This window comes from Oryzias melastigma, linkage group LG17 (genome assembly GCF_002922805.2).
Source record: "Oryzias melastigma strain HK-1 linkage group LG17, ASM292280v2, whole genome shotgun sequence".
Classification (NCBI taxonomy): domain Eukaryota; kingdom Metazoa; phylum Chordata; class Actinopteri; order Beloniformes; family Adrianichthyidae; genus Oryzias; species Oryzias melastigma.
Genome location: NC_050528.1, coordinates 12917981 through 12944498, shown reverse-complemented (window position 1 = coordinate 12944498; position 26518 = coordinate 12917981). Strand labels below are relative to the sequence as shown.

The 26518-nt window shown below is 41.9% G+C and overlaps 2 protein-coding genes across 4 annotated transcripts; one reads left to right on the top strand and one right to left on the bottom strand.

Annotated features, from left to right (window-relative positions):
- Positions 1-963: 963 nt before the first annotated feature.
- On the bottom strand, positions 964-13477 carry LOC112144355 (CYFIP-related Rac1 interactor B). Of its 3 annotated transcripts, none has more exons than XM_024268859.2 (11): positions 13403-13477; positions 5048-5121; positions 4060-4181; positions 3846-3951; positions 3492-3628; positions 3334-3411; positions 3128-3244; positions 2255-2334; positions 2031-2157; positions 1888-1958; positions 964-1814 (listed from the first exon to the last, which is right to left on the bottom strand). In XM_024268859.2, the coding sequence occupies exons 1-11, from the start codon at positions 13444-13446 to the stop codon at positions 1751-1753; spliced, it is 1020 nt and encodes a 339-aa protein (XP_024124627.1). In that variant the 5' UTR covers positions 13447-13477; the 3' UTR covers positions 964-1750. The 3 variants fall into 3 exon arrangements, with proteins under 3 accessions (XP_024124627.1, XP_036072210.1, XP_024124628.1); XM_036216317.1 differs by lacking the exon at positions 13403-13477 and adding an exon at positions 9560-9862 and having other exon boundaries at positions 965-1814; XM_024268860.2 differs by lacking the exon at positions 13403-13477 and adding an exon at positions 9890-10081 and having other exon boundaries at positions 966-1814.
- Positions 13377-26518, top strand: LOC112144368 (prohibitin-2). Its single transcript, XM_024268882.1, has 10 exons — positions 13377-13465; positions 14997-15126; positions 21644-21728; positions 22368-22447; positions 22743-22927; positions 23230-23359; positions 23495-23598; positions 24366-24443; positions 25586-25662; positions 25745-26518. The coding sequence occupies exons 1-10, from the start codon at positions 13445-13447 to the stop codon at positions 25755-25757; spliced, it is 903 nt and encodes a 300-aa protein (XP_024124650.1). The 5' UTR covers positions 13377-13444; the 3' UTR covers positions 25758-26518.

Genomic DNA, 26518 nt, shown 5'->3' with positions numbered 1-26518 from the left:
ACTCCCTAAAAGCTATTTTCTGTACAATAAATCACATCTGTAAATAATTTGAAAACAATGTTAAATGAAACATTATACGGTGGAAAAAAAACTTTCTAGTTGGAGAGTATCTCTTCTTTTTTTCATTTTATACCAATCTTCCTGTAGACATCAATGTTTATGTTTCTGCAAAAACTGAAATTTATTGGTAATTTGGTTTTTATATTTTAAGATTTATCTGATAAATTACCTAGTTGTTTATGTTGTTACAGCGCTTCAATCATGTTTTTACTCTCACTACTCACGTGTGCAATGTGCCTCGTAAAGTCTTCAGAAAGTAACAAAACAAACTCCAACCAGTAGGGGCGCTGTGTTAAAAAAGCCTGGATCTGAGAATGCGGTCCTGAGAATGCCAGTCCTGAGAACGCTGCTGGGTCTCCGGGCCTGCAGGTACACCCTTCTCACAAAAATGGCGAGCAGTATTAAATATTGAAGCTATCCAGGTTAATAGTTTAGCACCAGGTGCCAGCTCAAACAGGGAAAACAAAGACGCTCATGGATCTATTTGTCTACAAGCTGATGCATCAGAATAGAGAAAAGCAGGAAACTAGAGGTCCCCCCTCAGCGCATTTTCTACATCACAAATATGCTCTTTTTCAAACAGCTTTTTTTGTTCCTCTCCTGATTCATGATGATTTGAAAACACCCCAAGGACGTGTTAAAAACACTGAAAACATGATTCTCATCGGAGAAGGTGATTAAAGATCTGGAATAGAATATCTGTCAGGGGATCCTACATTTTTGCTTTAAATTTAAATTTGTCTTTCTTACATGGTCACAAAAAGAAGACATTTAAAAAAGTGCATCAAACTTTAAAACAGGAAGTGTTTCCTAAGGGAAATTCCATTAAATTATGCTTTTATTAGATATGAGTTGGGTTTTTTTAAGTTATGCTTTAGAGACTTTTCCTTTAAAACCAGAAGCTTCAGACTTGTGATGGTGGAAAAACATCTGAATGTTTCAGCTATTAGGACAGGTAAACCTCTACCTTCAGAAAGACTCCGCCCACAGCACAGGCATGACCTCACAAAACTGTGCATCAGACCCGGTCCAGACTCAGCTTATTGTAGTATGGATTCATAACCAGCAAAATGTCTTGTTAATGTATGACTGTGGTTGAATTCAACTGTGTTTTTTTTTTTTTTTATTATTTTTTGATTTTGATAAACAAATACTATTTAAAAAACTTGAACAGTTGAATTACTCTGCTTATTCTGCTCAAGTAATTTCAAGGTAAGATGAAAAGACCTCTGCTTTTTTAAATCAAACAAGATCGGAAAAAAAACACAATTTTCTTAAGAATGTAAAAAAAACACTTTATTTGGTTAAAAAATCATCATTGATAACCATTAATTACACAAATCTCTACAGAATGAACAAAGCAGAATGAAGTTTTTAAACAGCTGAGCTCCTCTCACTCTTTATGTTTGATACCTTTTCAGATGAGAGATTCTAACCAGCAGGTAAAACACCTGAGACTTTTTTTGGTTTGTGTCGTTAGCTGCAGTATTCTATTCGGACTGTTTATCCTAATTCACTGCAGATCTAACATTAAGCAAGAAGGACCCTTGAGAAGTTTTTTTTTCATTTTTTCTACAACAACTAAAACTTTAAAAATCAAAAACAATAATGGCACATAGACGGACAATTGTTCCTTTGAAATCTGGACCAGAGTACTTCAGGTTCCCAGCCTCAGCAGAGCCGCTCAGTTCTACTGCAGCATGTTCCGGATCTGCTTGGAGGTAGTCTCGTCGTTCAGGTGTTTGGTCGTGTACCTGCAGCCAGATCAGAACTTTACTCACTTTACCGTTGGACTCAGGTTTGTGGGGCGTTCAGGCGTGTACAGACCTGAGAGCGTTCAGCAGACCCTCCACGCTGCTGGGGGCCTGCTCCCTCAAGACCCGGATGCAGCCTTTCATCTGAGAAAACACACAAAGAAGGTCAGACAGGAGACACTGGAGGTGGTGCCGGCTCTCTGCCTGTTCACCCACATCAATGTTAGACGTCTTCACGAAGGCGCCGGCTGGGTGAACGTGGTCGTACAGGATGATGACCCCCACCATCACACGCAGGCAGAACAGCACTGTCTCATCGCTAGTGAAGCGGCTGCGGTACTCCCTAAGCTCACACATAAACATAGAAACAACCATGTTAGATTCCCAGTGTCGTGATGCTGTGCACTTAGTGATGGATTCATGATCTGATCAGGACTCACGGAGTTTCCAGCATCACTTTGCACACGCAGGCCATTGTGCTCAAACAATCCGTCGTGTTTTCAACCGGTACGTCTGGATTCTGGACAAGGTTTCATATGAACAAAAAAGACAAGAAATGGTTCATTTTTCAAACAAATTGCGTAGTGAAAACACACACAAGGCTAAAGTTTCTAATTCACAATGAAAATCTAAAGATACTTCTTCTCAGAAGACATCATATATGGTCAATATATCAACACAGCAAATAATATAATAGTGTTTAATAGTGAGTCGGAAAAGCCATCTTCATATTAAAGAATAAAAGTGAGTTAAAAAATTGACTCAAAACATCTGCTTTTCAGCATAAATGTCAGAGAGAGTTCTAAATGTTGCTTAAAATGTGAATTTCCAAAGAACCCCTGCCCCTTTGCAGAAACTATGTCCTTGAAAAGAACACATTTTTTTTTTTTATTTTGTCTAAAAACAATACGATCATAATTCCAAGTGGAGGAAGTGGTCTGGAAGAGGGAAGTCTGGGTATCTTTACTTAGACTGCTGCCCCATGACCTGGTCCCAGACGAGCGGAAGAAGATGGCAGAGAGAGAAAACCACCTGAACCACTAAAATATCTGAGCTTCAAGTTTTATGTGGATTCCAAAATACATTAAGAAAAGAAAGTTATTGGGGATCAAATTTCACATTTTCACTTAATTTAAAACAATCTGCAGGATGTCAGCAAAGTTCCACCCATAATTATTTCTGCAGAGAGAATCTGACTGTAAATATCCTATTTTTATTAAGGTGTTGCTGATTTGAATAAAAGTGTTGTTTTCTTGGTGTTCTGGTGAAACTGTTTTACATGTTTTAGTGATAAGGTGATTAAATGGACTCACATCTGACACAAACTTGGAGGTGGCGTTGCTCAGTGTCTTGAGCATGGGCGTGGCATTGGCGTAGAAGAGGGACATGTGGTTGGCCAGCTCGTTGTTCACTTCGCCGCCTGAGTCGGACTGACATAACAGACACAACTCACCAGGGATGAACATTCCCCACTTCCATTTGTTGCAAACTGTCTCTGAAATGTGTTGCATGTGCTCACGGTCATGTTGTTGATGCGCATGCGGCTGATGGTGCGGCGGTAGTAGCTGAAGTCGTTCTGGATGGCTGGGTTGGTCATCTGTGAGAAGCAGGAGTTCAGAGGATGAGGAAGAGGAAGAGCAGGGCTGATGGAGGAGCGGCTGCAGAGGGGCGACAGACCTTCAGCTCATCGAACCGCAGAGTGAAGTGCAGGATGTGGGCAAACTGGCGGGCCAGCGCCTGCTTCTGCTCCAGCTGCTGTGTGGGCGTGGTTCCGGGGCGGGTGAGGACGTCCAGTAGGGAGCGCAAGCTGGACTCTGTGTGATGAACACAAACCTGTTCACTTCGTGCTTCTATGACAGTCTATCTTCTCATTTATAGTTAACGTGCTGTGGAAGTGTTCAGTTGAAGCTCTTGGAGCTCATCAGTGTGATTTTAGGAAGGACTCTTTAGTTGCAGATAAATGCTTTTATTGTGACAGATCTCTTCAAATAATTCACCACGGTTTGGTTAACTATGACAGCTCAGTCTTACCCAGTTTGTGTGAGAACTCATAGAAGGTTTTGAGTTTGGCCACCAGAGGAACCACAGCAGACCAGGCTTTCTCCTGAACTGTCTCATCGCCCGGACTCTGGATAGCCTGAACATGCACACAAAGGACAGATAGACCAACGTAAACCTGGATAGTTCCCTCCTGAAACACCAGTTCCAGTCAGACGGACAGTTTTTGTCTGCTGCCCCCCATTACCTGTCGTATCTCCTCTCCGGCTCCTCTGTACTCCTGCAGATCATTCAGGATCACCTGGGCCTCCTCCAGAGTCTGTTTCACGTTCTCCCAAATATCGGTTTCTGAGGGCGATGGCTGTGCATCTGTCAAAACCAAAATGAGTTGAGAGATTTTTCAACAGACTTGATCAACATCAACAAAAAAGGGATTTAAAAAAGAAGTTTTCCATTTTCTGCAGGTAAGTTAGCAAGTTTAACTAGCATTGTTAGTGTTTCAATACCCACGGCATAGAATTGCTTCTTTTCACAATTTGCACCAAAGCAGCTGCTTTAGTTCCAAGCTAGATTTGTTTAAATGTGTTCTTTTAGAATAATGTTTCTGTTAATGAAAAAACAGAGATTTTGATTGAATGTATTTCCATGTAAAGACACACAATGTTGCTGTGAGGAATGTTTTTATATCTGTTAGTAGAAGACAAACTGCTTCTGCAGAAGAAGTGATCCATTCACTCCAACTAGAGAACTTCCAGAGTGAACTGGAAAGATTTGGAATCTGTAATTTACCAGGCAGAGGTGGTAAATTGAGAATCTCAGTGACTGCTGGGTGGAGATTTGCATAGCAATGATGGTGTTTGGAGAGTATATGTGGTTTAATGGTGAAGAAATATTTGATTATCTCCATAACTGACATTCGGGTGTGGATAATGGTGAGGAAATCCAAAACTTAAGTGTCTTCTAAAGTATGTTAGAGGTTCTACTCCTCTGTATGAAAGAACACAACTAGGCCCTTATCATTTCTATTAGCTAACTTGAATGACTTTGCATTGACTCATATAAAAAGAAAAGTATTTAACAAGGTTTCAACAGTACTGTTCATTTCTACTGAATGTCTACCATGCATGATTTAAACTGGTTTGAAATAGTTTAAAAATTGTTCAGTTCTGATTTGAACTGGTCAGGATTATGGTTAAAGCAGCCAGATTATCAAAAACAAATTGTGTGAGGCTTACTCTCAAAGTCCAGGAAGACATTTCCGGCGTTGTTGTCAATGTCTCTGGTTAACACTTTGATCAGGTTCCCCATGCTGCAAACACAGAGCACAGTCAGTTTCATTTTCTGCTGAAGGACAAGAGCTGTGAGCCTCTTGTTTGAAGACAAACCAGGAGAGTCTTCTCACCACACTCTGAGGCTTGGTTAACTCGTTGGTCTGAGGTTGTGTTGCATGAGTAACTACACTTCTGCATGAACCAATAAGGTTTCATTGATGCTGTTGTCCTGAAAATGTGGCAAGCAGCTTAAACATCACCTTAAAGTTGTTAGCCACAATCCAGGAAACCCAAACATCTATTTTATAAGTTCAACCCATCAAGTCCATCCTGCATTGAAAATACAGAGCAACTGTTAAATAATTGAGATGTTTGAGAGATACCCCTCCATGAACCGCTATCTTAGAGAAAAGGGGTGAGAGCTTAATAGATTCTAGGGACTATTGCTTTCTGGGTCAAATTACCTTGTTAACACAAGTGCTAGGAGACAAGCCAGGCTAAAAGCAATTTGAATGGTGTCCTTATAAAATTTAAAAGAAGACCCACTACATCACCAATACAATCATCATTGGAGTCCAGGTCCAGGGTTGAGACTTACAGGCAAGTCTGAAAAGACTTTGTTGAGTTGCTTTCCTGTAGGCACTCCACTTTAATGAAGGACCACAAGGTACAGGTGTTATTTGATTTATGTAGCAGTCAACGACAGGTGTAGTGACAGCCCAATCCATGAAAATGGAGTCTAACCATCAGGATATGGATTGTCACCTCACTAAATCTTCGTTCTAGGCTTGTGAGTTGAAGTCTCTAGGGGAGGTAATAGCTGACAGGTATTGACAGTCTAAGTAGCATGATACATAAAAAGCTGCAGAGACAAAAACTCAGTGAGGAATTTGGGAAGGCCATGAGGAAGAACAATTGCTCAACATCAAAAATAATTTGGCAAACCATTTGGTGCGTCAGGAGAGTCATCGGTTCTCTACCAATACTGTCAACAGTCCAAGTGGTGACCTATTGACCTTGGCTAGAGACACTGTCGAGAGGTGGAAGAAAGACTTGGAGGGTTTCCATAAACACGCCGACACATATTATGCTAATAAAATCAGAGACTTCGGAGGTAAAAGTGAAGTCCCACAAGGCAGTCAAAAAGCTTCTTAGAAGCAAAGCACTGAGGGTGAATAAGGTCTGCCCCAAACACCTCAAGTCTCTGGGGCTTTGTGGGGCTATCTTGAATGACATGCCTCAGTGACATTGTGTAGTGCCTCTGAACTGGGACACTGGGATGTGGGCAGGTTAGTGAGAAGACAAGATTTGGTCAAAATTATGCATTTGGAGAAATTGTTTGATTTTGTCTCTAATAGGAGGTATTCTGTGGCAGCTACTCTGGGTATATAATGTCTGGGACCTGTAAATCTAGCTTTCTATGCACAACCGATGCAGGAGTTTGGTTTGAATTGCTGCCAGTAAGTCGAACATGTTCCCACTGTATGTTGGACTCTGGCAGGGATGCTCTTTGTCACAATTTCTGTTTACAATTTTTAGGGAGACAAATTTTAGGACTGGGATAGAAACCATCTGCTCAGAGTTCTGAACCCTTTCCAAAATTCTGTTTTTTTAACATTTGTAAAAAAAAAAAAAATCAATAAAAAGAAAAGTACAAAAACAAGTTGTGTCCATCCAGCTCCAGCATCTGCACCAACAACCTATATTTGAAAATATTTTGGCTGAAACTGGATCTCAGCTGTGGTCAGTATTCCAAATATTTTCTAAATGTTGCAGATGCTAGATCTACATCTTTTTTCACATTCTGATGGCAGTTATCCATCAGGTTGGATTATTATTATACCCAACCTGTGAATAACACTCAACTCCATTTGAAGACTAACCCTCCACCCATATGACAACTGTCTTCGCTGGAGAGAGAAGATAGTTGAAAATAGACCGAATAAAGTCCGGACTTAATGGATTATCACTCTTTCTTCCAACAAAATAAAGAAATATGTCAGGATCCACATTTTGATTGCTACTTTAGCACTTGCTAACTTAAACTTGACATTACATACAATGAAGTGTGGTTTTAAGCTAGCGCCAATCCGAAACCACAAGAATGAAAGTAAGTAATCTTTGTTAACATATGATATGAAGTAATTGCAGCACAAATGGAATTCAACCGCTCGAGGGTCCATCTTTCAGTCTTGTTTTGCTCCTGGCTCTTTAAATGACTTGCCTCTCTGGATCTTTAGGAACGCGATAAAATGACGTACATTGCTACCCTGCTTTTCACGTTTCTAACTCAAGACACTTCCATGAAATTTTTGCGTCTGAAGGAGGTGCTGAGCGGAGCCCCTTCAGGAACATGAAAGGAGGTGCTGAGCTGCTGAGGTGATCTCCACACAGCAGAGTGCAGCTGAATGAGGAAGGAGGGGGCGCTCCTCTCTCCTTTAGCTGACTCAGGAACGGCAGAAGAAAACCCTGATATGTTGAAGAAGATAATCGTAGAGAATAATTATCATCCTCTGATATCATTTGATTTAGGAGGAAGCATGCACTCCTGATTTTAAGTAACAGAGAGACGCTCCTCATCTGTGTCATAAAGTTCACTGTTCTGAATAATAATCATAATAATAAACTCTGTATGTTGAGAATTGTCCAATTTTCTTGAATAATCTTTTTACAAATCATGATCAGAGTGTCTTAGATAAGTATGGATGGATCAGTAGCAGACATCCTTCAGCCGTGGGTGGTATTCGTGGATTCCTTCTGTCCCTTTATTCCCCTAATTTTAATGTAACTTTCTTTTTTCTGCGTCTATTTGTACAATCAGGGGCGCAACAGTTATCAACCATGGTTAACCTCCTTCACCTCGGCAGTCAGCCGATTCAATTCCTCGGGCACGATTGCTGCCAACATGGCGGCGCCTTGAGGGGGACGACCCTGTGTGACTTCATCGCCCAGAGCTCTATTCCAGGAATGGGCAACTCCAGGGGTGGAGGGTCATATTTCTGTGACATACTCTGTTCTGGCATGTTCTAATTAGCTGGACACACCTAAAGCAGGTAATCAGTCATGGGTAGGGCTTGGATATCTGGAAATTATACAGACACATTGGCCTTGGAGGACTGGAGTTGCCCATCCCTAGTGTATTGGCTAATTTGTCAGCCGGTTGGTTGGTTGGTTATTTTTTTTATTTTGTGATGCCTTGGCGGCTCAAAACCTTCATGCTACTCAGACCAGGCTAAGGATCTTCAGTCAAGACAAAGGTTTTTCTCTGACTGTCTTTACCTACAATGGCTTCTATGCTACAGTGAAACCAGAAGGTCGGTGAATCTCTGGGCTGGAGCTCGAGCATGAAGGGGTTGAAAGCATGAAAGAAGAAGAAACACTCCAGAATGAGTGAAAGAAAGATCTGCATGTTTGTTTCAAAGTGAGAAGCCTGCGGCTGCAAACGGATCTGAGCAGTGCCACTTTGACATAACTGAGAAAAGAGGAAGTGAGAAGTCACTGAAAGTTTGGCCTAAATGTAAAACACAGGAAGTGCAGCAGACTGTCGCAGACCTGATGAGGTGCGCAGGGCTGCGCCACAGGTTTGCTGCTGAAATCCAGCTGCAGGTTTTCAAGAAGTTCCAGCATCTGCAGCTCAGAAGAGCAGAGCCAGAACAAAAGAAAATCACAAACTTCATGTCAGGTTTCCTCAAATGTACCAGAGAGCAGCGTTTCCTGCTTCAGCTTCAACCTAACTTGGGGGAGGGGAGGGGGGGTGTCACTCTGAGCTCATCTTCTCTGTCAGGAACTGCCACAGAGGAGGAACTTCAGCAATAACTAACTAAAAACCTCCTGCCTTGAAGAGCTGTGTTAAAGCGGGCTGGGTCCCTGTCTGCTCTGAAAACTGAACCTACTTGAAAACTCTCCAGTGGCTTGAGTCATAACCAAGAATCTCCATCATCACAAACAAGAGCTCCACCCTGATGAAAGCTCTCTCAGCTCGAGCTCCCTGTGTCCTACCTAGTGAGCAAAGACACTGCCTCCAACACACTGTCACCATGGCAACCACGAAAAAGCCACAGAAGTGCAGGTGTTCCTCCTGGCAGGTACCAGAGGGCGTGGCTTGCATCAGACAGGTGTATCCTAGCCCCCCTATTCACTCAAAACTGGACACGTCAAACTGCTGCTCAGACCTGCCAGTTCCAGAATATTGATGCTCAAACAATTCTGGATTAAAATGACAGATTAGATGATTCTGGAATAATCCAACTCCTTTTCTTAAATATCCTGCAGCCCCTCTGAGACAACGTCTGCTGCTTTCCTGGACTCAGTCCATCTCAAACCCTTTAGGTGAGGATCTGGACTCAGTATTTGGACCTTCAGTGTGTTCTGTTCTGTCTCACAGACCTGACTTTATGGTGATTCTGACAGAACTCCTTCCTAAATCTGGCTGGATTAGGAGTTTCAGGCCTAAAATCCTGGATTAAATCTTCAGACCTCAGAGGATGAGGACGGTGATGATGAAGTTCTCCAGGACTTATTGGGCCGGATGTGTGATGAAGACAGATGTGGCACAGATCCTGCCAAACCCGTCCAGATCAGATGTTCTGGTCAGCAGCAGATGGAGCTTCTGGCAGAACCGAGCAGTTTTGGTCGGACAGTTCTGCTGGGACCTTCATCAGGATCAGGAAGGACTCTTGACGTAACTCCTGGGTCTCTCTAGACCCGGCACTTTATTCATGGACAGATCCCCTCCGCGCGCGCGCACACACACCGACGCCCCCACCCCCTTCAACCCGGAACTTCCCCCCTCCCCTTTGCTCTCACCTTCGCTGATCGGTGACCGGTTGGTGCGGATCGATGCGTGTGCGCGCTCCGGTGTCCGCTGTGCTCCAGGTGTCTCGCGGCGGCCCGCCTCCTCTACGCGCAGCGCGAGCACCAACCCGGAAAACGGCGGCGCGAGGCTCGTTTGCTATAAAAGGAGTGATTTCCTCACGAGGAACTGAGCTGTCAGCCAATCAGCGCGGCCGCTGCACCCTCACTCTCTGAGAGGCCGACCAGATCTCCATCCGCTCTCTGATCCAAAACCTGGCTTCATCTGAGATGTTCTGAACATCCAAACTTTCAAACAAAACTTTCATCTGGCAGTGAGGAAAACTTCAACATCAGGAGACAGAAAGCTGCTCTAGAACCTCATCAACCAGAATCTTATGGGCCAAGGAAATTTCTGGAACAATGAAGATCCACTGAGGAGCATGGAGGGGCATGTTTGATAGTTTGGGCCTTAATCCAGTAGAAAAAAAATGCAAAAAAAAAAGAAAAAAAACACCTTAAAGAAACGAATTTATATTAACTATATTTTTTGACTGAATAAATATCTTATTTTTAATCATAAAACTATCAATCCGTTCCGATGCATCCACTTGAAGCTAAATAGATCCACATATGTCAAGTTTTCCTCATCCAAGTTGACATAAAGTTCTACGGCTGAATAGCTCCAATGTTTCTGGCCTTTTTTGTCGCTCAGTTAGGTTGGGGTTGTAATAGATTGTAAGCTACCAGAAGAGAGTCTAAACAGATGGATGATGATGGAAAGTGGGGTCGGGCTTACTCAGTCCCAACAGTCCTGCCTGTAATTCAGAGGTGAATTTTTAATTAACTACTGCCGCCCTGCAGAAACTATGTGTCCTGGAAAACTACTGTTTTCTGATTTGGGATAAAAAAAAAAAATCTTTTTTTTTTTTTTTTAAAACTGCATAATCATAATTAAAAGACCACTGGAAACACTTTTCCAACAGATCAAAAGATGATCGGAGTGAGACTTTAACAACATTTGTAAAAATAGTTGGGAACGACAAAATCACATCAGTCCATAATCCACTTGCTAATTAGGGATGCATGCTTCTAAAAATGCAGATATTAGAGCATTCTAAACTGAAAACAGCTGATCCCTAAAAAGAAAAGAAAGCATGGATCAAAATCTTTTGGACACATTGTTGTAAATCTATTTCTGGGGTCAAACTTTCATGTTAGAATAAATGGGAGAATTCTTCCATTTGGTTCATATCTCCAGTGGAACATTTGGAAATTCTTGCTGTGGGCTTGGGCTAAATCAATTAATCAATCGATCGGTCCGTCGGTCTGTCCGTTCATCCCTCTCTCTCTCTCTCTCTCTCTCTCTCTCTAACAGGGGGAAATTAATTCTCTAATATCTGAAACTTCATCTTACATTCAGTTACATCATCTAACTACTGCTGGGTCAAGACACCCAGAACAGCTCATCACTCGGTGGCAGAGCCACACAACCACATCACAACTAGGGAATTTAACCAGTTACAAATTTTCTCACTTGCTCTGGTGCATTTCTCACAACAGTATTGAAGTTTGTACAACTGCTGAGGTGTTTCTAAAAATAATTAGTGCAAAGTGCAAAACATGGTAGACAACTTGCAAAGTGCAAGTCACTTTCTCAAAATGAAAAATCAGCTGCACAAAAGCAAGAAATGCGTAGTTTATGCTTCAAAAGGAAGCCCCTTACTCAATATGGATCTTACCTTCTTATCTTCAAAAGCAAATATTTACGTCAATGAAAGTGTCAATGTTTTAAATTAATGTACAAAATGTTTGAGATGTCGAAGATTATTAGTTTGAACAATGATCATTCAGCCTGTAGAAGTACTATTACTTTGGACAGACATGATAAAAGCAAGAAAATAATGATCAAAAGTGATCATTTTGCAGAGAATTGAAGATAATCCATTGCTTCACGTCCTGAATCATATAGTTGCTGTTCACCTGTAAGCTTATCCCATTAGGGGGATGACTGCTTTGGTCATCTCCATTCGTGAGGCACAGGAGAATCCAGTTTGGCAGCAGCGTCAAAGGTCTTGCCTACAGACCCACACTAGAATAAGCTCAATGCAGGCTTGGGGATTGAACCCAGGTTTCCAACATGGCAGTCCTGCACCCAGCCCACTGAACCACATGTGGCACTTTTACCTCTTAGATCTTTGACCAACATAAAATAAGTCAGGGAGACTGCTGACCCAGCCATGTCAACCGTTGGAGTCAGCAGCTCCCTGCTAATGGCTGCCCAACCAAAAGTACCTAAAGAAAACAAATAAACAAAGCCTGCAAACTAAGACTACCAAGGTCCAATCCCAAACCAAGATAACAAAACCCAACAGTGTAAGACTGCTGAGGTCAAAGAGGGGAAAAAGAACAATAAATAAATAAAAGAAAAATAAAATATATTTTTTAATGTAAGGATTACTTAATTAGAATTTATTTAATTTAGAATGAGTTTATAAACCGATGGCTGAGGTGCAGATAATAAAGTACGTATAGGTTTTTACATCCCTGTTGACCTGAAGACATCTTGTTTGCTAAAAATCACTCTTTTACTGTTAGAGTTTGCCAACCCCTGGTCTTTGCACCCAGAAAAGCATTGAGTATTGGATGAAATTAATATGAAACTGCCACTAGGTTGTGCCCAAACGACTAAACGTTGTAGGGTTGCACTCACTGTTGTGCAAAGCTCAGTTCTGCTGTGAGAAATGCACCAAGGCAACTGAGAAAAAGTGTAACCTATGAAGCATGTTTTTGGAATGTGGGAGGAAGCCAGAGTTCCCAGAACAAACCCACACATGCACACAGAGAACATGCCAACTCCACACAGAAAGGACCCAGACAAGGGACCTTTGACATTAGTTCTCACTTTGAGGCAAGAGCGTTAACCACTACACCACTGTGCAGCCTGCATATAGAGAACAATTGAGACCATCTTTAATTAGATCATAACAATCATCTGAAAAATATCTGAGGTGTTATTCATTTGTTGTGTTTCAGTTTGCTTCAGTCTTGGATTTAAATTGGCGCTTTTAACATTAGCAAAAAGTAGTACACTTGAAGTTATTTTAGTAAGTGTATATAAGTGTAAGTGTAGCAAGTATACAAAAGATTATGTACATGTAGGAAGTGTACTAACTGAATATTTTTCAGACTTAATTTAAACATTTTAAATTTATAGTGTTTAGATAGTTGGCCTAAAACGTAAACTTCAAGTATACTGCCTCACTTTTAGCATTGACTACTTGTATTTAAATAAACGTTTTGCTACGGATAAACGTAATTGAAAATGTTTACTAGGTATAAACTTCAGAATTTGTGTGCAGGTTTTGTATTCTAACAAATTACCCTACACTGTATTTTTTTTGTTTAGTGAGTGCACTAAGGTAATTTCCTAAACGCCCGCTTTAGCTAAATAATAATAATATTTTTAATTAAACTCAATTTCCCATAATGCCCTTGGCCAACGGAATTGCGTCATAACAATTTGACCTTGTTTTCTTCTTCTCTTGTTCTGACAGCGGAGAGATCAGCATGGCGAACAAGGATCCCGGCGTGAGTCCTTCTTTTTAAACTACCAAACTTCGCAGTTTTTCTCTTTCTTCACCGGTTCGACAGAACCGCCGCGTGCCTCACAGGCGCATGACGTCGCAGTTTTAAAGCCATAGGGGCGTCGCGTGCGCCTGAAGAGAGCTCGTGCATGGTCACCGGCGCAGGCAATATTACCTAATCTGATATTTTAATCTTATCATGTGTTTTTAATCTACTGTATCCTAAACAAGGGCTCGATGTAAGCATATATATGGCTGTCAATGTTATTTCTAAATTAATTAATTAATCTAAATCTGCATTTCCCCTAATGTTATTCTCAAATTTTAACCCTGATCTAACGCTTCTCCTGAAGAATATGTCCATTCATCCTTGCATCACACTTGCGTGCACTCATGTCAGGGGGTGGGGACGTAAGACTCCTCCTAAATGTGTTCTAAGGTCATCTGAGACCCTCCAGTTTGTCCTGGGTCTTCTACAGGTGGGACATGCCTAGAATACCTCCCCAAGTCACTAGAGATGCCCAACCCACCTCAAATGACCCCTCTCAATGGGATTAGAGGAAACTCATTTTCCAAGATCTTCTCCTTTCGAAAACACTGACTCCACCATTCAATCCCACAGTCCATCCTTCCGTCATTTGCAAGTAATTCCCCAAATAAAAAATAAAAAACCAAAACTGTCAATTTAAATGATATAGTTTCTGTAGAGCAGCAGGAGTGAATCAAAAATTTGCCTCTTGAGTTGTGGGTGTGACTCTTGGCTTAGAGTAAGCCTGCCCCACTTCCCATCATCCACAGCCCCTCACACCCCTAACCTAACATTAACGGTGCAATAAAAATGGCGAGCCAGATACCAGGAGCAGATGTCGTAAAAGCTTCTACTTCACATCTACAAGCTTTTTCAAATGGCATTTTTTCATCTGCTCCTTATTCACAGCAATTAAAAAAAAAAAAAACAACTCAGAAATGGGATATTAAGATGAATTTTTTATACATGTCTTCCATCATGAGTAAAATTCCAAAAGATCATTTTTAAAACAGCAAAAATACAGTTTTTATCGGAGTGGGACTTTTAGAGAAGAAACTTGGAGAACTAGCAGAACATCTACAAAAAGCACTTTCTGTTTCCAGAAATTCTGAGTGAATATTTTAAGAACTGAAGTGATAAAGGACGAATCCTCCTGGAGTCCAACAGTTTCTGGACTCTCCAGTGTAAAGCTCTCCTGTATGTAAGACATTGAAATCCAAAAGACTGTTGATTCATCCACATTCTAAAAGCACATTTGGACCGCCCCTTATCTTAGATGTGTCATAATTCTCCTTGAAAACCCATAAATGTTGAACACATTTCCAAAAAAAGCCTTAAAATCTATCAGAAATGTTATTTCTTTTCCCTGAAGGGTTGAAGTTTTGAGGCATTCAAAGCTTTTCCCCATTCATTTTTATGAAGCATGAAACGGAAGAACAGAATGAGAATTTCTCTCCAGAGACGTTTGACACCAACACGTTTCAGTGAAGCCCGTGTGCTCTTGCAGGGTTTCCTGCAGCAGCTGCGGCAGATCGCAGGCAGGATGTCGTCCGGACCGCGGGGCGCAGGAGTCGGCCTTAAGCTGCTGATCGGAGCCGGAGCTCTGGCTTACGGAGTCAAGGAGGCCATGTACACAGGTATGACCCTGCAGCACACATGCACAGACGCTGCATGGGGAGCAAAGGTTCTCCTGAGGAGGTGTGTGTTGCATTTTAGGCCCTGCAGCAGCCAAACAGGCAGGGCTCAGTTCTTCACTTATAATAGACTTATTGCAGACAGACAGGATTGTAGTTGAACATCATGTGTAGATTCCTACTCCGTCCTTGTTTTACTGAAGCTGCTTAGAAACATTCAGTTTTGAGTTTGGTGTGCTAAAATCAAAACAAGGACAATGAAAGATTTTTGTTGCTCAAAGTTTTCTTAGTTTCTTAATTTTCATCATCAATTTGACAAAGACATCAGGAGGTGCTTCAAGGAGGCTCTAGAGCAGGAGTGTCAAACGAGGACTGGCCTCCTGCTGGTTTTCCTGAAATCCTGTCTCATCTGCTGCTGATCACCTGGATCAGGTGTGCTTAGCCAATAAGGAGCTTCAATGGCAGGTTGGTTGGAAAACATGTAGGACAGTGGCCCTCAAGGCCTGGATTTGGAAACCCCTGCTCTAGGGAGATGAGATACAAGGGTGCACTGCAGGGAGCTGTTATAAAAAGGCACAGAGGGGCGTCGCACACAAGTGGAGGTGTTGTAGGGAGATATGGAGCCATGCATAGAGGTGTAGCAAAGATGGCCTGGTAAGAGGCGTTAGAAGTAGAGGTGGGACAAAATATCAGTATGGCGAACTATCATGATATTTCAACTCTTTCCTAAAATAATACCAAAAAACTACACCAGGGGGCACTTCACCTGAGCACGACGGTGAAATGTAAGGATGCTGTCAAGTCAAGTCAAGTCAGCTTTATTGTCAAATATGCTGAAAATCCAAGATAAACAGCACAGATGAAATTCCTTTCCTCTCATAACAAACAGCAATAATTACAACAATAAGCGCAAAAAAAGGACGTAAAAAAAAAAAGTTACCAGCTGATTACTAGCTGATTATATATAAAAGTAGTCATATATATATAAGTAGTCATAGCAGCAGAACAAATACAAATAAACAAACGCACACACATAGCAGCAGAATAAATATAAATATAAACAAATGTACACACATAGCAGCAGAACAAATATAAATATAAACAAATGTACACACATAGCAGCAGAAAAGGACCACATATACACATGCACAAAGATGGACAAAGAGCCTAAGAAAAAGCACCAAGGTGTTTTCCCCCCACCCTCCACACATGAAGGAGTTACAAAGCCCAATGGCAGATGACAGGAATGACTTCCTGTACCGCTCCTTAGAGCAGCGGGGCTGCAGGAGTCTACAGCTGAAGCTGCTTCTCAGTGTGTCCACAGTTTCAAAGAGAGGGTTGGAGGGATTGTCCAAGATGGTCAGCAGAAATTATGAGCCCTACTCCTCTCTTCATACCCCACGCGGTGGTGTCTCGGTCCGCTCGCACAGTGAGGAAGCCGGCGATAGAAATGTTAGAGTCCGGTAACAGTCTGTTGAGCCATGTTTCAGTGAAACAGATGATACTGGCCTCCCGGTACACCCGCGAAACCGTCATCAATTTTTACTGGACCAATAGGTTTTTTGCTAAAATTCCAAAAACAGAGTTGAGCGGGTACTGCGCGAACACGGAGGGAACTTTGCTGCTTTTCCGCGTGCAGTGGAGAGGGGCGGGGCTTCTCACGCGCTCCCACCAGCTGCTCCGCATACAACAGCCATGAGTGAAAAGGTCTGAGCTGTGTCTGTATTTTTCTATAGTAGATGCAGACAGCGCAGTGTTTTTAATGTAATATGACATGTTTTGTAAGGGTGTTAACAGCAGTAGCCTGTCCAAACAACGCAATAAAATACATTAGGTTCTAGCGAAGAGGTGTGCAGCGTCTGACCGTCCAAATGACACGTCTGGTGGTGTTATAGATTCAACAGGTGTGACTAAAGTGTTGTTTATCAAAGATAAGTGGAGCAAATCTGAATAAAAGGTGGGGAAAGTGTATATTGATAACAGCACTGTAAAAAACAATGATCATATAATATTAACAAGCTGAACATTAATATTGTGTCTAAATAATAATAAATTATCTGACATAAAATTAATTAAAATGCAGCATTATGAATTTGTATTTCCACATTTATTGCTGTTTGAAGTGAGAAGGTTATTTGATATACTCTGCAGTTTGGTTCTAAACAGAAGCTTTGTTTATTAGTTACCTTAAAATGTATGTAATTATTGTAAAGACACATTAGTATTTATTGATAATTTTATTTTAATGTTGAAAAGGGTGTTAAATCAACATATTGTGTTTTAAATTGTTCTAAAAGAAAGTTTTGAGGAAAATAAAAAGATATATTTGTTTTAAAAATTGTTATATCATAGATTATAATTAGGGCTGTCAGATTTGTCGCTTTAATTACGCGTTAATTTGACATGTGCTTGACGCCGACAATTTTTTTGAGGCATTAATCGCGGATTTTCTCATACCTGCCTTTCCATACCGCGCGCGGGCGTCCCCCCTCTAACTCACCGGCTGCTCTCACTAGATCACCGGCGGGTCTCCAACCACCGAGCTGCGAGCTAAATCCGGCCGGCGCCAGGACGCAGAGAGCTCCTGCACCCTAACCTGGCTCCGGTTCGCGTCCAGTACCACGTCTGGTGGTACCGGCTTGCGTCCGGCGCCGTGTCCTGAGAGCTGCGGACCCCCGACGTTCCGAACAGCAAGCACACCGGGGGACGTTTTAAATGTTCTGGAGGTTTAAGCGTGATCCAGCCCCAGCATAGCGGTCTGTCTGCCGGCATATTCATGGCGTGAGCTCCGCTGGACACGTCGCTGCATCGAGCTGCAGCCAGAGAACGCGGCGGCAGTAACAGACTGTCAAACTATCCACAGTGTATCCCGCTTTTCTCAGTCTTTAATGTTTTAAAAAAACAAAAGTTCTTTGGAAATGATAAATCTCTATTTCATTTATTACTGTAGTTCAGCAGAGGAGGAAAAGATTTGGTCCAGACAAAAAATGAACATGAAAGTGTTATGGAAATTTTATTTTGATGTTTTTTATTTTATTTTACTGAACGTTGATTGAAGTTTTGAATTTAAAATGCCCTTCACTTGCACTTGGGCTTTTGTTAGGGATTTGATGTTACAGCCTTTTATTGTTAAGAAAGTTTATCTCAATACAATGTTACAAAATAAAGTATTTCTGATGAAAACTATTAATTTTGCCATTCTTGTTTTCATAATTTATGTAGAACTGCTAAATTCCACAAAGCACACATTTTTTTCCTTAAAAAAGGGCACATATTAATTTGTGATTAATCGCAAGTTAACTGTGGACAATGCGATTAACCGCGATTAAAAATTTTAATCGCCTGAGAGAAGGGCTGCCACGATTATTTGACTAATCGACGACTATTCGACTATTAAATTAGTTGACGAATAATTTGGTCGTCGAAGCGTCGTTTGTTTGTTTTTTTCCTTGTTTTGATCTTAAAACTACCGTTCGCGCGTTCTAATACCGGGTCTGCCTTTGTCTTTGTCACACATCCGCAGTGGTGCTAATCCGGTCAGCAGTGATGTAACAGGAAGTTCTCCGTAGGCTCATAACAACACGCTAGCTCGAAAATGTGGGAAACACAAGGAAAATAAAAGAGGAAAAACTGTCAAATGTAATTTCTGCAAGACAGAACTTGTGTTCCATGAGAGCACGATGGCTATAAATGATCACCTGAAGATGAAGCATGTTGAGACGGAGTTTGATCACGCTTAACAGAGAGCTTCGTCTAGCTAAGCTAACATCGGCTAGCTCCGCCGCGGCTGTCATTATTGCACTGTTTGGATATGAACCAGAAGATCTGCAGCAGATCCGTGTCCATGGCGCTTCTGTCTGCATAGTGAACGTTTTAGAATGTGCGCTCTTCTTCTAAACGCTGCAAGGACGGCGCGGGTTATGAATTTATACTGGGTGTGAACCGCTCCTCCAAGGCTTTATTCATATTCCGCGCCAGGATCACGTCGTCCGGTTCGAAGAGCGAATTATGAAACATTCACCGCGCAGACAGAGAGGCTGTGTGTCGGTACGGATCTGCTGCAGAGTTATGGAACGATTTAAAACTATGAGACCCAGAAATGAAGGAGCTCACCTAAAAGTCCAGAGCTAAGTTTACAAGTGTAGCATTACATTATCTGCATTAAGCTACAATTAAATGTAACTTAAAGTCACAAAAATGACAACAAACAGCAAAACAACCACAACATTAAAGAAGTAACACAGATTTATGGGTTCCCCCCCAAAATGAATATGAAGTATCAGTCTGTGCATGTGCAGTGGATGTAATGAAAGAATGAAAGTAATGATGTACATTCTAACATCTCCTGCTTTTCTCCCTTTTTAAAAATATAAATTTCCCCCTTTTTATTTATTTTCTTTGTTTATATGGACATCCTCAGGTTTTTTATGTATATATTGAGTTCAAACATGTTATTAGAGTTTTGCTTTAATAAATGGGCCTCAGTGAGCAAGCTAATCTTTTGAGTGTGTTTATATCTGCAAATAGCTTTTGAAATACTTTGTACATGTTTTATTAAATATGTTTTAAAGTTTTTAAAAAAAGAATTGCAGGCTTTTAATAAGTTTTCTGTAGTTGATTCATATTACCTCATTTGATTTAAGTCTTGTTTTAATGCCAGAAACAAATGAAGGAGAAAAGCTTCAGATTCATTAAAAGATTAATAAACTATTGTCTTTATTTTAGTTAGAATATAGCTTAAAGACCTCAAGTTTAAAGATAATGATGGTTAAGATGAGTGTTTTACATCCAGTCGCCGCACGAACCGATTAGTCGACTATTGAAATAATCATTTCTGGCATCCCTACCTGACAGCTCTAATTATAATATATTAATTATTGCAATGCTTACCAAATCGAGATACTATCGGTATCGTGAGTCATGTATCGCATCGTATCGTGAGTTACCCTGAGATTCCCAGCCCTAGTTAGAAGGTAGCATTCAAGAAAGGGAGGAAGGCACTTCTGATGCATTCCTATCAAATGCTGCAGTTACAGTTTCAGTAAAGCCCAGCAGAGGGCGTTACAACAAGACTTCGGAGAGAGATGCCATAATGGGGTCACTGCAGTGAACCAGGAGTTTCACTGAGGTGTTGCAGGGAGTTCCTGCAGGGAGATGTTATAAGAAAAGCTGTAGGGAGGTGGATCTAAAGGTCCTGCGAGAAGCAGTAATGAGGACAAATGCAGAGAGGATTACAGAGAGGTGCTGCACAGACACACCCCCATAGATCAGCAGCTCCTTCACCGCCAGGAAGAGGGAAAATAAATCAGTTTGACATTAGAAAATATAATAAAACCTTAGAAAAATGCATCTGGACAGGATAACTTTCTGAGCGATCCAAGAAAATGAAGGTTTTATTGAAATTATTTAATTAACAAATAAAAAATATTTCAATTTATCTGGTAAACTCTGAGTTCAGCAGTTAAAGACCCACTCTGATAAAAAAAAAATGTGTTTTTAACAGGTTCTTGTGGAAGTTTTGATGATGGAGGACATTTCTTAAAGGAAGTTAAGCCCAAAACTGCATTTCTGAGTATTTCTCCTCCAAGCACAAAAATGTCTTTTTGATAAATGCAGGTTTTTTTCTAAATTCTTGTGTTTCCATTAGGTAAAATTATTATTGTAAATCCAATTTGTGTAGTCATTAGAAACACAGCTGCTGTTTTTGGAAAACTGGATTTAAATACAATAAGACATTTGAATAAATAAAAATTTGTCGCCTCTTGGCCAGGACTCCCTTGTAATAGAGATTCCTTAATCTCAATGTGACTTCCTGGTTAAATAAAGGTTAATAAAATAATAAATAATCACCATTAAATATAAACAACAAAAATCTGGTTAAACTATGCAGAATTTCTTTCTTGCTAATTTGGAAAAGGAAACTTTAATTAACAAGAAAGCATTTGGCAAAAGACAAACAATATTCATAATTATAAATGATTGAGAAACCCTATCATTATTATTAGCTATAACATTGTTTTCAAAAAGAAGATTTTATTCTGACAGTTTAAAGATGATATAGAATCTAAAGTGTAGATTCTAGTCTGGTAGGGAATGCTGCAAACAAGAAAAAACAAGAAATTAGATTTAGGTATTGAATTAACAAAAATGATTGTTACAAGGACTGTTAAGCTCTCTTCATTTTCACTTCCTCCTTTTCAAGCGGCTTTATAAATTAAAATGTTGCCTATCAAATAATGTTTGAATTTATTGTTAAATTTACTGCTGTCAACACTACAATAATTAATAGATTTCCGAGTGGATATGGTGACGTGAGCTTCAATGTGCTCTGAAAAAAGAGTTTTCCTCTTTCTATCCAGAGAAAATCAGATGTAAATGAGAAGAGGAGGCTTCTAGATCTAGTAAATAAGAGTTTTATAGTACATTTTTCCACACATCACGTCTTTTCTACATCCCAACGTCTCATTTCGGTGTCTTGTTTTTTTGTCCTCGGCGTCATGTTCCTGTTTCTGTCGTGCAGTTGAAGGAGGACACAGGGCCATCATCTTCAGCAGGATTGGCGGCGTTCAGATGGACACGGTGCTCGCTGAGGGACTCCACTTCAGGTCAGTCTGTCTCCATGACAACCGCCTCTTGGAGCCCCAGTGTTGAGAGCTTGTGTGTGGAAGGGAAGTGTGTTCGTGTTTACACGCTGGCATCTACAACACTTGAAAACTTCCTGGACCCATAAACTTTATAGCTCAGATTTTACAGTCTGTAAAGTTTGATAAAGATGGATGGAGTTAAATGTAAACAGATTAATTCATAGTTTATTTATAAACCGTCAGCTGCAGGTCATAAAAGCGTCAGAAAATACCCACAGTTCTCTGCTGCCTCTTAAGGCGCACAAGCAGAATGAAGCTGATACAGATGAGACGACCTGTTGGTCTGGGGGGAAAGTTTTCCTTCGTGACCATGAAAGTGGGATTATTACTGCTGGGGGGTCAGCACGGATGAAGTCAAAGGTCAAAGTTGAGTCTTTATTGGCTGCATGTAAGCAGCTTGAATCGGAATTCAACGTGAGACGTGGGCCTCGCTTTGTCAAGTTTCCCATTAAAGCTTCTGCACTCTCTTCAGTTGAGCCAGTCCAGAATTCAGAACCGGATAAGGACTGCAGTAATCGGAACAAACCTTCTTTTGAGAGATTATAAGGTGCTGGATCCAGACACCTCCTCAGACTAACGCTGAGATGTTGTCGTCCTCAGGATCCCCTGGTTCCAGTACCCCGTCATCTACGACATCCGGGCCCGACCCAGAAAGATTTCCTCTCTCACTGGAAGCAAAGGTGGGCCCCCTGACCCATCCACCCACCCACACTGAAAGATTATGATCCTCTGAATTCTTCAAGGTCGCTTTTTAAGTGATCAAAACTGGAGAGAAGATTTCACACACAAGTTCAGTCATTTGAGTGTTTGGTGTAATCTGATTACAGTTAAAATACTCAGATACAGCTTTCATCACCTACATATTGAAGCTGAATACAATTTATCTGATTACAGTTTATTACTTTATGTTATCACAGTGACTTCGGAGCATGTGCACTCAATCTTTGATATTAACCTGTGTCTTGTGTGTGTCAGACCTGCAGATGGTGAACCTGACACTCCGGGTTCTGTCCCGTCCGCTGGCGTCCAACCTGCCCATCCTGTACCAGCAGCTGGGTCAGGACTACGACGAACGCGTGCTGCCCTCCATCGTCAACGAGGTCCTTAAGAGCGTGGTGGCCAAGTTCAACGCCTCGCAGCTCATCACGCAGAGAGCACAGGTACCAGCGCGGGCCGGTTCTGGTTCTGTTGACCAACCAGCTACTTTACGTTGAAGGAGAAGCTGATCGTGATGAGGGAGCTGAAGCAGTTTCAGTTTCATCGGGCCTTAACAGAAACAGCTAATGAGTCCCTCTCATAGGAGGAGTTTAAATATTTGAGCATTCTGTTCATAAATATAGACCTCTCAGCTTATTGGTCCATTGATCCACAGGTTCTGGGGTCTTCTTTCAGATGAGGTGAACCTCAGACATTCATGGTTCCTCAGTTTGACCACCCGCCCTGACTGACTCTGTGCCCGCAGGTCTCGTTGCTGATCCGCAGAGAACTGTTTGAGCGAGCTAAAGACTTCAACATCATCCTGGACGACGTGGCCATCACCGAGCTCAGCTTCAGCCGGGAGTACACGGCTGCCGTGGAGGCCAAGCAAGTGGGTGAGTCTGAGCTGGAGAGGTGTGGGGGGGTCAAGTTTTAGCACCACGCTCAGGACGTCCAAACGCAGATCTGTGTGTAAACCAGACAGAAAAAGATGGAAAGTTGTAGAGATGGTGTGTGCTGTTCCTCCACAGCCCAGCAGGAGGCGCAGCGCGCTCAGTTCTATGTGGAGAAGGCCAAGCAGGAGCAGAGGCAGAAGATCATCCAGGCTGAAGGAGAGGCTGAGGCTGCCAAGATGGTGAGATCCCCTCAGTCCTGATCCTCTCTGAAACTGTCCGTTTAAAGCAAGATGAGCAGGAAAATATTCCAGTTCATAACTCGTCTTCTCTGCATGAATAAGCCGTGAGTGCTGGTGTGTTCACCTAATTCATCCATGATGGTCCAGAATCAGGGGGTACATTTAGAAAAGATATTGCAGAAGAACTCACTCAGAAGTTCAGGACAAACCTGCAGAAAGGATGGAGAGATCAGTCGTCAAAGCAGAGGCTCCGCCCACTTCTGACCACCTCACCTTTATAATTTAGGTTCTTAAATCTATTTTTGGACTCTTGTTTTTGCCTCACTCACTCAAGAAAGAGAAATAACATCAAAGTTTTAAAATAGTCACCATTGACAGAAATTTAAATTATTATTTTTTCACAATTGTTTGGATTTTGTATTTAAACTTCATTTGTTCAGAACAGAAACCCTGAACAAAAACAGTCACACTTGTCCCTGTACACCCCCCCCCCCACCCCCACCAAGAATGTGACTCTGGGGGAGGACAGTGGGAACAATGAGGTAGTTTACAGATGATCTCATCTGTGATGTCATCTCTGTGCGACCGTGTTATCTGCACGATTCTTTGTGGACAGACCCGTTCTGATCAAGTTTTTAACATTCGTTTCCATGGAAACCTAGTTCTTTAGGAACATTTTTGTAAAAATTCTTGTTTGTTTTTGACTTTAGCTTTCCAGATGAGCTCATGTGGTAAAAATACTGACTATGCGTGTCTGTGTGTTGCAGCTGGGTCAGGCCGTCACCAAGAACCCGGGTTACCTGAAGCTGAGGAAGATCCGCGCGGCGCAGAACATCGCGAAAACGGTGGGAATGTTCGGATGTTTTGAGTGTGAGCTTTGGGACGGTTTGCTGTTCACAGGTTTTCGGTGAACCAGGATGAAAAAGTGGTCGCTTCTGCAGTTCTAACCCGATGTCCTGACATATTTATGGCTCACCTGGTCAGCGAGCGGGCTCTGATCGGCTAAAGCCATCTTGGTTTTTCTGATTACGTCTGCTTCCTGACTCCTCTTGATTTAGTTTACTCTACAGAGAAACAGATCGCACCCGCTGCCTCTTTTAAGAGTCCATCATTTTTAGGATCTGGTCTCTCACAGTTGACAGGAGCTTATTTGGTCCATCAGAGCCGAACGGTGTCTTTCCTATCACCATGGCAACCAGATGTGGCATCAGCTGTTTTCCTTTTGTCAGAAACACATCAGAGAGGAGGGAGGACTTCAGCTGAGAGTGGCCAGACATGTGTTCTGGCTTAAAGTGTTAGCATCAACACATCTGGTTCTGTTTGCTCCTGCTAAAAGGCTGCCCCCCCACCCCCACACACCCATCAGGTTTAAGTGCAGTGCTTACTTCAACAGAAAAATCACGTTGGATCAGCGTTACAATGCAGTCATCAGTGATAATCAATAACCCAGATCTCTGCAAGAACACACTACAGGACAGTTAAGACCGTCTCTGTTCTCACCAGGTTCTGGAAACGGCTCACCTCATTCGGGTATTTAACCAAAATCTGTCCAAACTCCAGTTTTTACTCCTGGATCCTTCCAGGCCGATTTCTAATCTTATTTTGAAGTTATGCAGCTTTGTTAGGGACTGAAGTATTATGGAGGGTTCCCTCTGTGACTGCAGCTTCTGCATGATCCATATCATCCACAAGAGGGCGCCAAAGAGCCTGAGCTGAGCTGATCTGGAAGCCTGAAGCAGAAACTGTTTTCTCTAACCTTTGACCTGCACCGGTCACGTGACAGCAGGTCATTTGGCAGTCTGCTGTGTGACCTCTGAGCCCTCTTCATCTGAACTGGAGCAGCTTCACTGTCTTCTGCTCTGAAGGGAACTGCTGTGTTTGTTTTGTGTGTGCAGAAACAAATGTTTTAAAGCTTCTGTTCTGGATCAGAACCGGCACTCCTGCAGTTTTAAACCTATCCTCTCTGCTGTGTGCGTTTGGCCTACAGGTGGCGCAGTCCCAAAACAAAGTGTACCTGAATGCTGACAGCCTGGTGTTGAACCTGCAGGACAAGGAAGGCTTCACGTGAGTGTGCAGTCTGGAACATCAGTCTGTGGTGTCAGCCAAAAGATCACTAAGAATGTCCTGTTTTTGTGTTTTCTTTCAGTTTGATGCTTTAAAAGTGAGCCCCCACTCCTTCATGTAAAGTCATTCCTGCAGTTTTCCTCCTTCACTCATGTCCCGGTCTTCAGGTCCACCCCCCACCATCACTGGGTTCCTCCACCATCTCTGAAGAGCTGACTCCTGCTCTAGCCGTCCACTCTAACCCCACAGGAGGACTGACTCTGATCCCCAAACAGCAGCTCTGATCCATGCCCTTCAAAATAAAGTTCACGTCTGTTCATAAACTGGATTTATCATCACCCTGAAGATGCTCGGAGACCATGTAACATAAACCTCAGAGACCATCCAGGGGGTTACTCCCAACTGACTCCTCACAGCAGCAGCTTTCAAGGGGCGGAGCCACGTGGGAGCGTGGCGGTCCCCATGGAAGCAGCCATACTCATCCAAACAGGCTTAGTTTTCTCATATCCATCACAAGTATTCGCCCTCCGTCGTATATTTTCTGCGGCTGGATCTCAGTAAGGAGAGTTCTGCAACTGAGAGCGGACATTTTTCTGTTTGGAGTTCAAATACGTTTAGCTCAAAGTAAACAGGGTTAGTTTAGGAGCATTGATGTTAATAAAGTACTTCAAATAACATTTTAAAATATGTCGTTTCTGTTCAAGAAAATATAAATCTGAAATCATTCATTGTGGTGTCTTCATCATAGTTACACCTCTGAGCTCGTTGAAGGAATTGAACTGTAACAGTTTATTTACTGATTGAAAATGTCTGTACTCATCTCATTTTATTGGATCAATAATAAGTGGAGACAACA

Coding starts and splice junctions, on each gene's coding strand:
- LOC112144368 (XM_024268882.1), top strand. CDS start 13,445: ATGGCGAACAAGGATCCCGGC. Junction 23,360..23,494: donor CGTGGAGGCCAAGCAAGTGG/GTGAGTCTGAGC, acceptor GTTCCTCCACAG/CCCAGCAGGAGGCGCAGCGC. Junction 23,599..24,365: donor AGGCTGAGGCTGCCAAGATG/GTGAGATCCCCT, acceptor TGTGTGTTGCAG/CTGGGTCAGGCCGTCACCAA.
- LOC112144355 (XM_024268859.2), bottom strand. CDS start 13,446: ATGCTGATCTCTCCGCTGTCAGAACAAGAGAAGAAGAAAACAAG. Junction 4,182..5,047: donor TGTCTTCCTGGACTTTGAGA/GTAAGCCTCACA, acceptor TGGTTTTGACAG/ATGCACAGCCATCGCCCTCA. Junction 3,412..3,491: donor TGCGGTTCGATGAGCTGAAG/GTCTGTCGCCCC, acceptor TGCTTCTCACAG/ATGACCAACCCAGCCATCCA.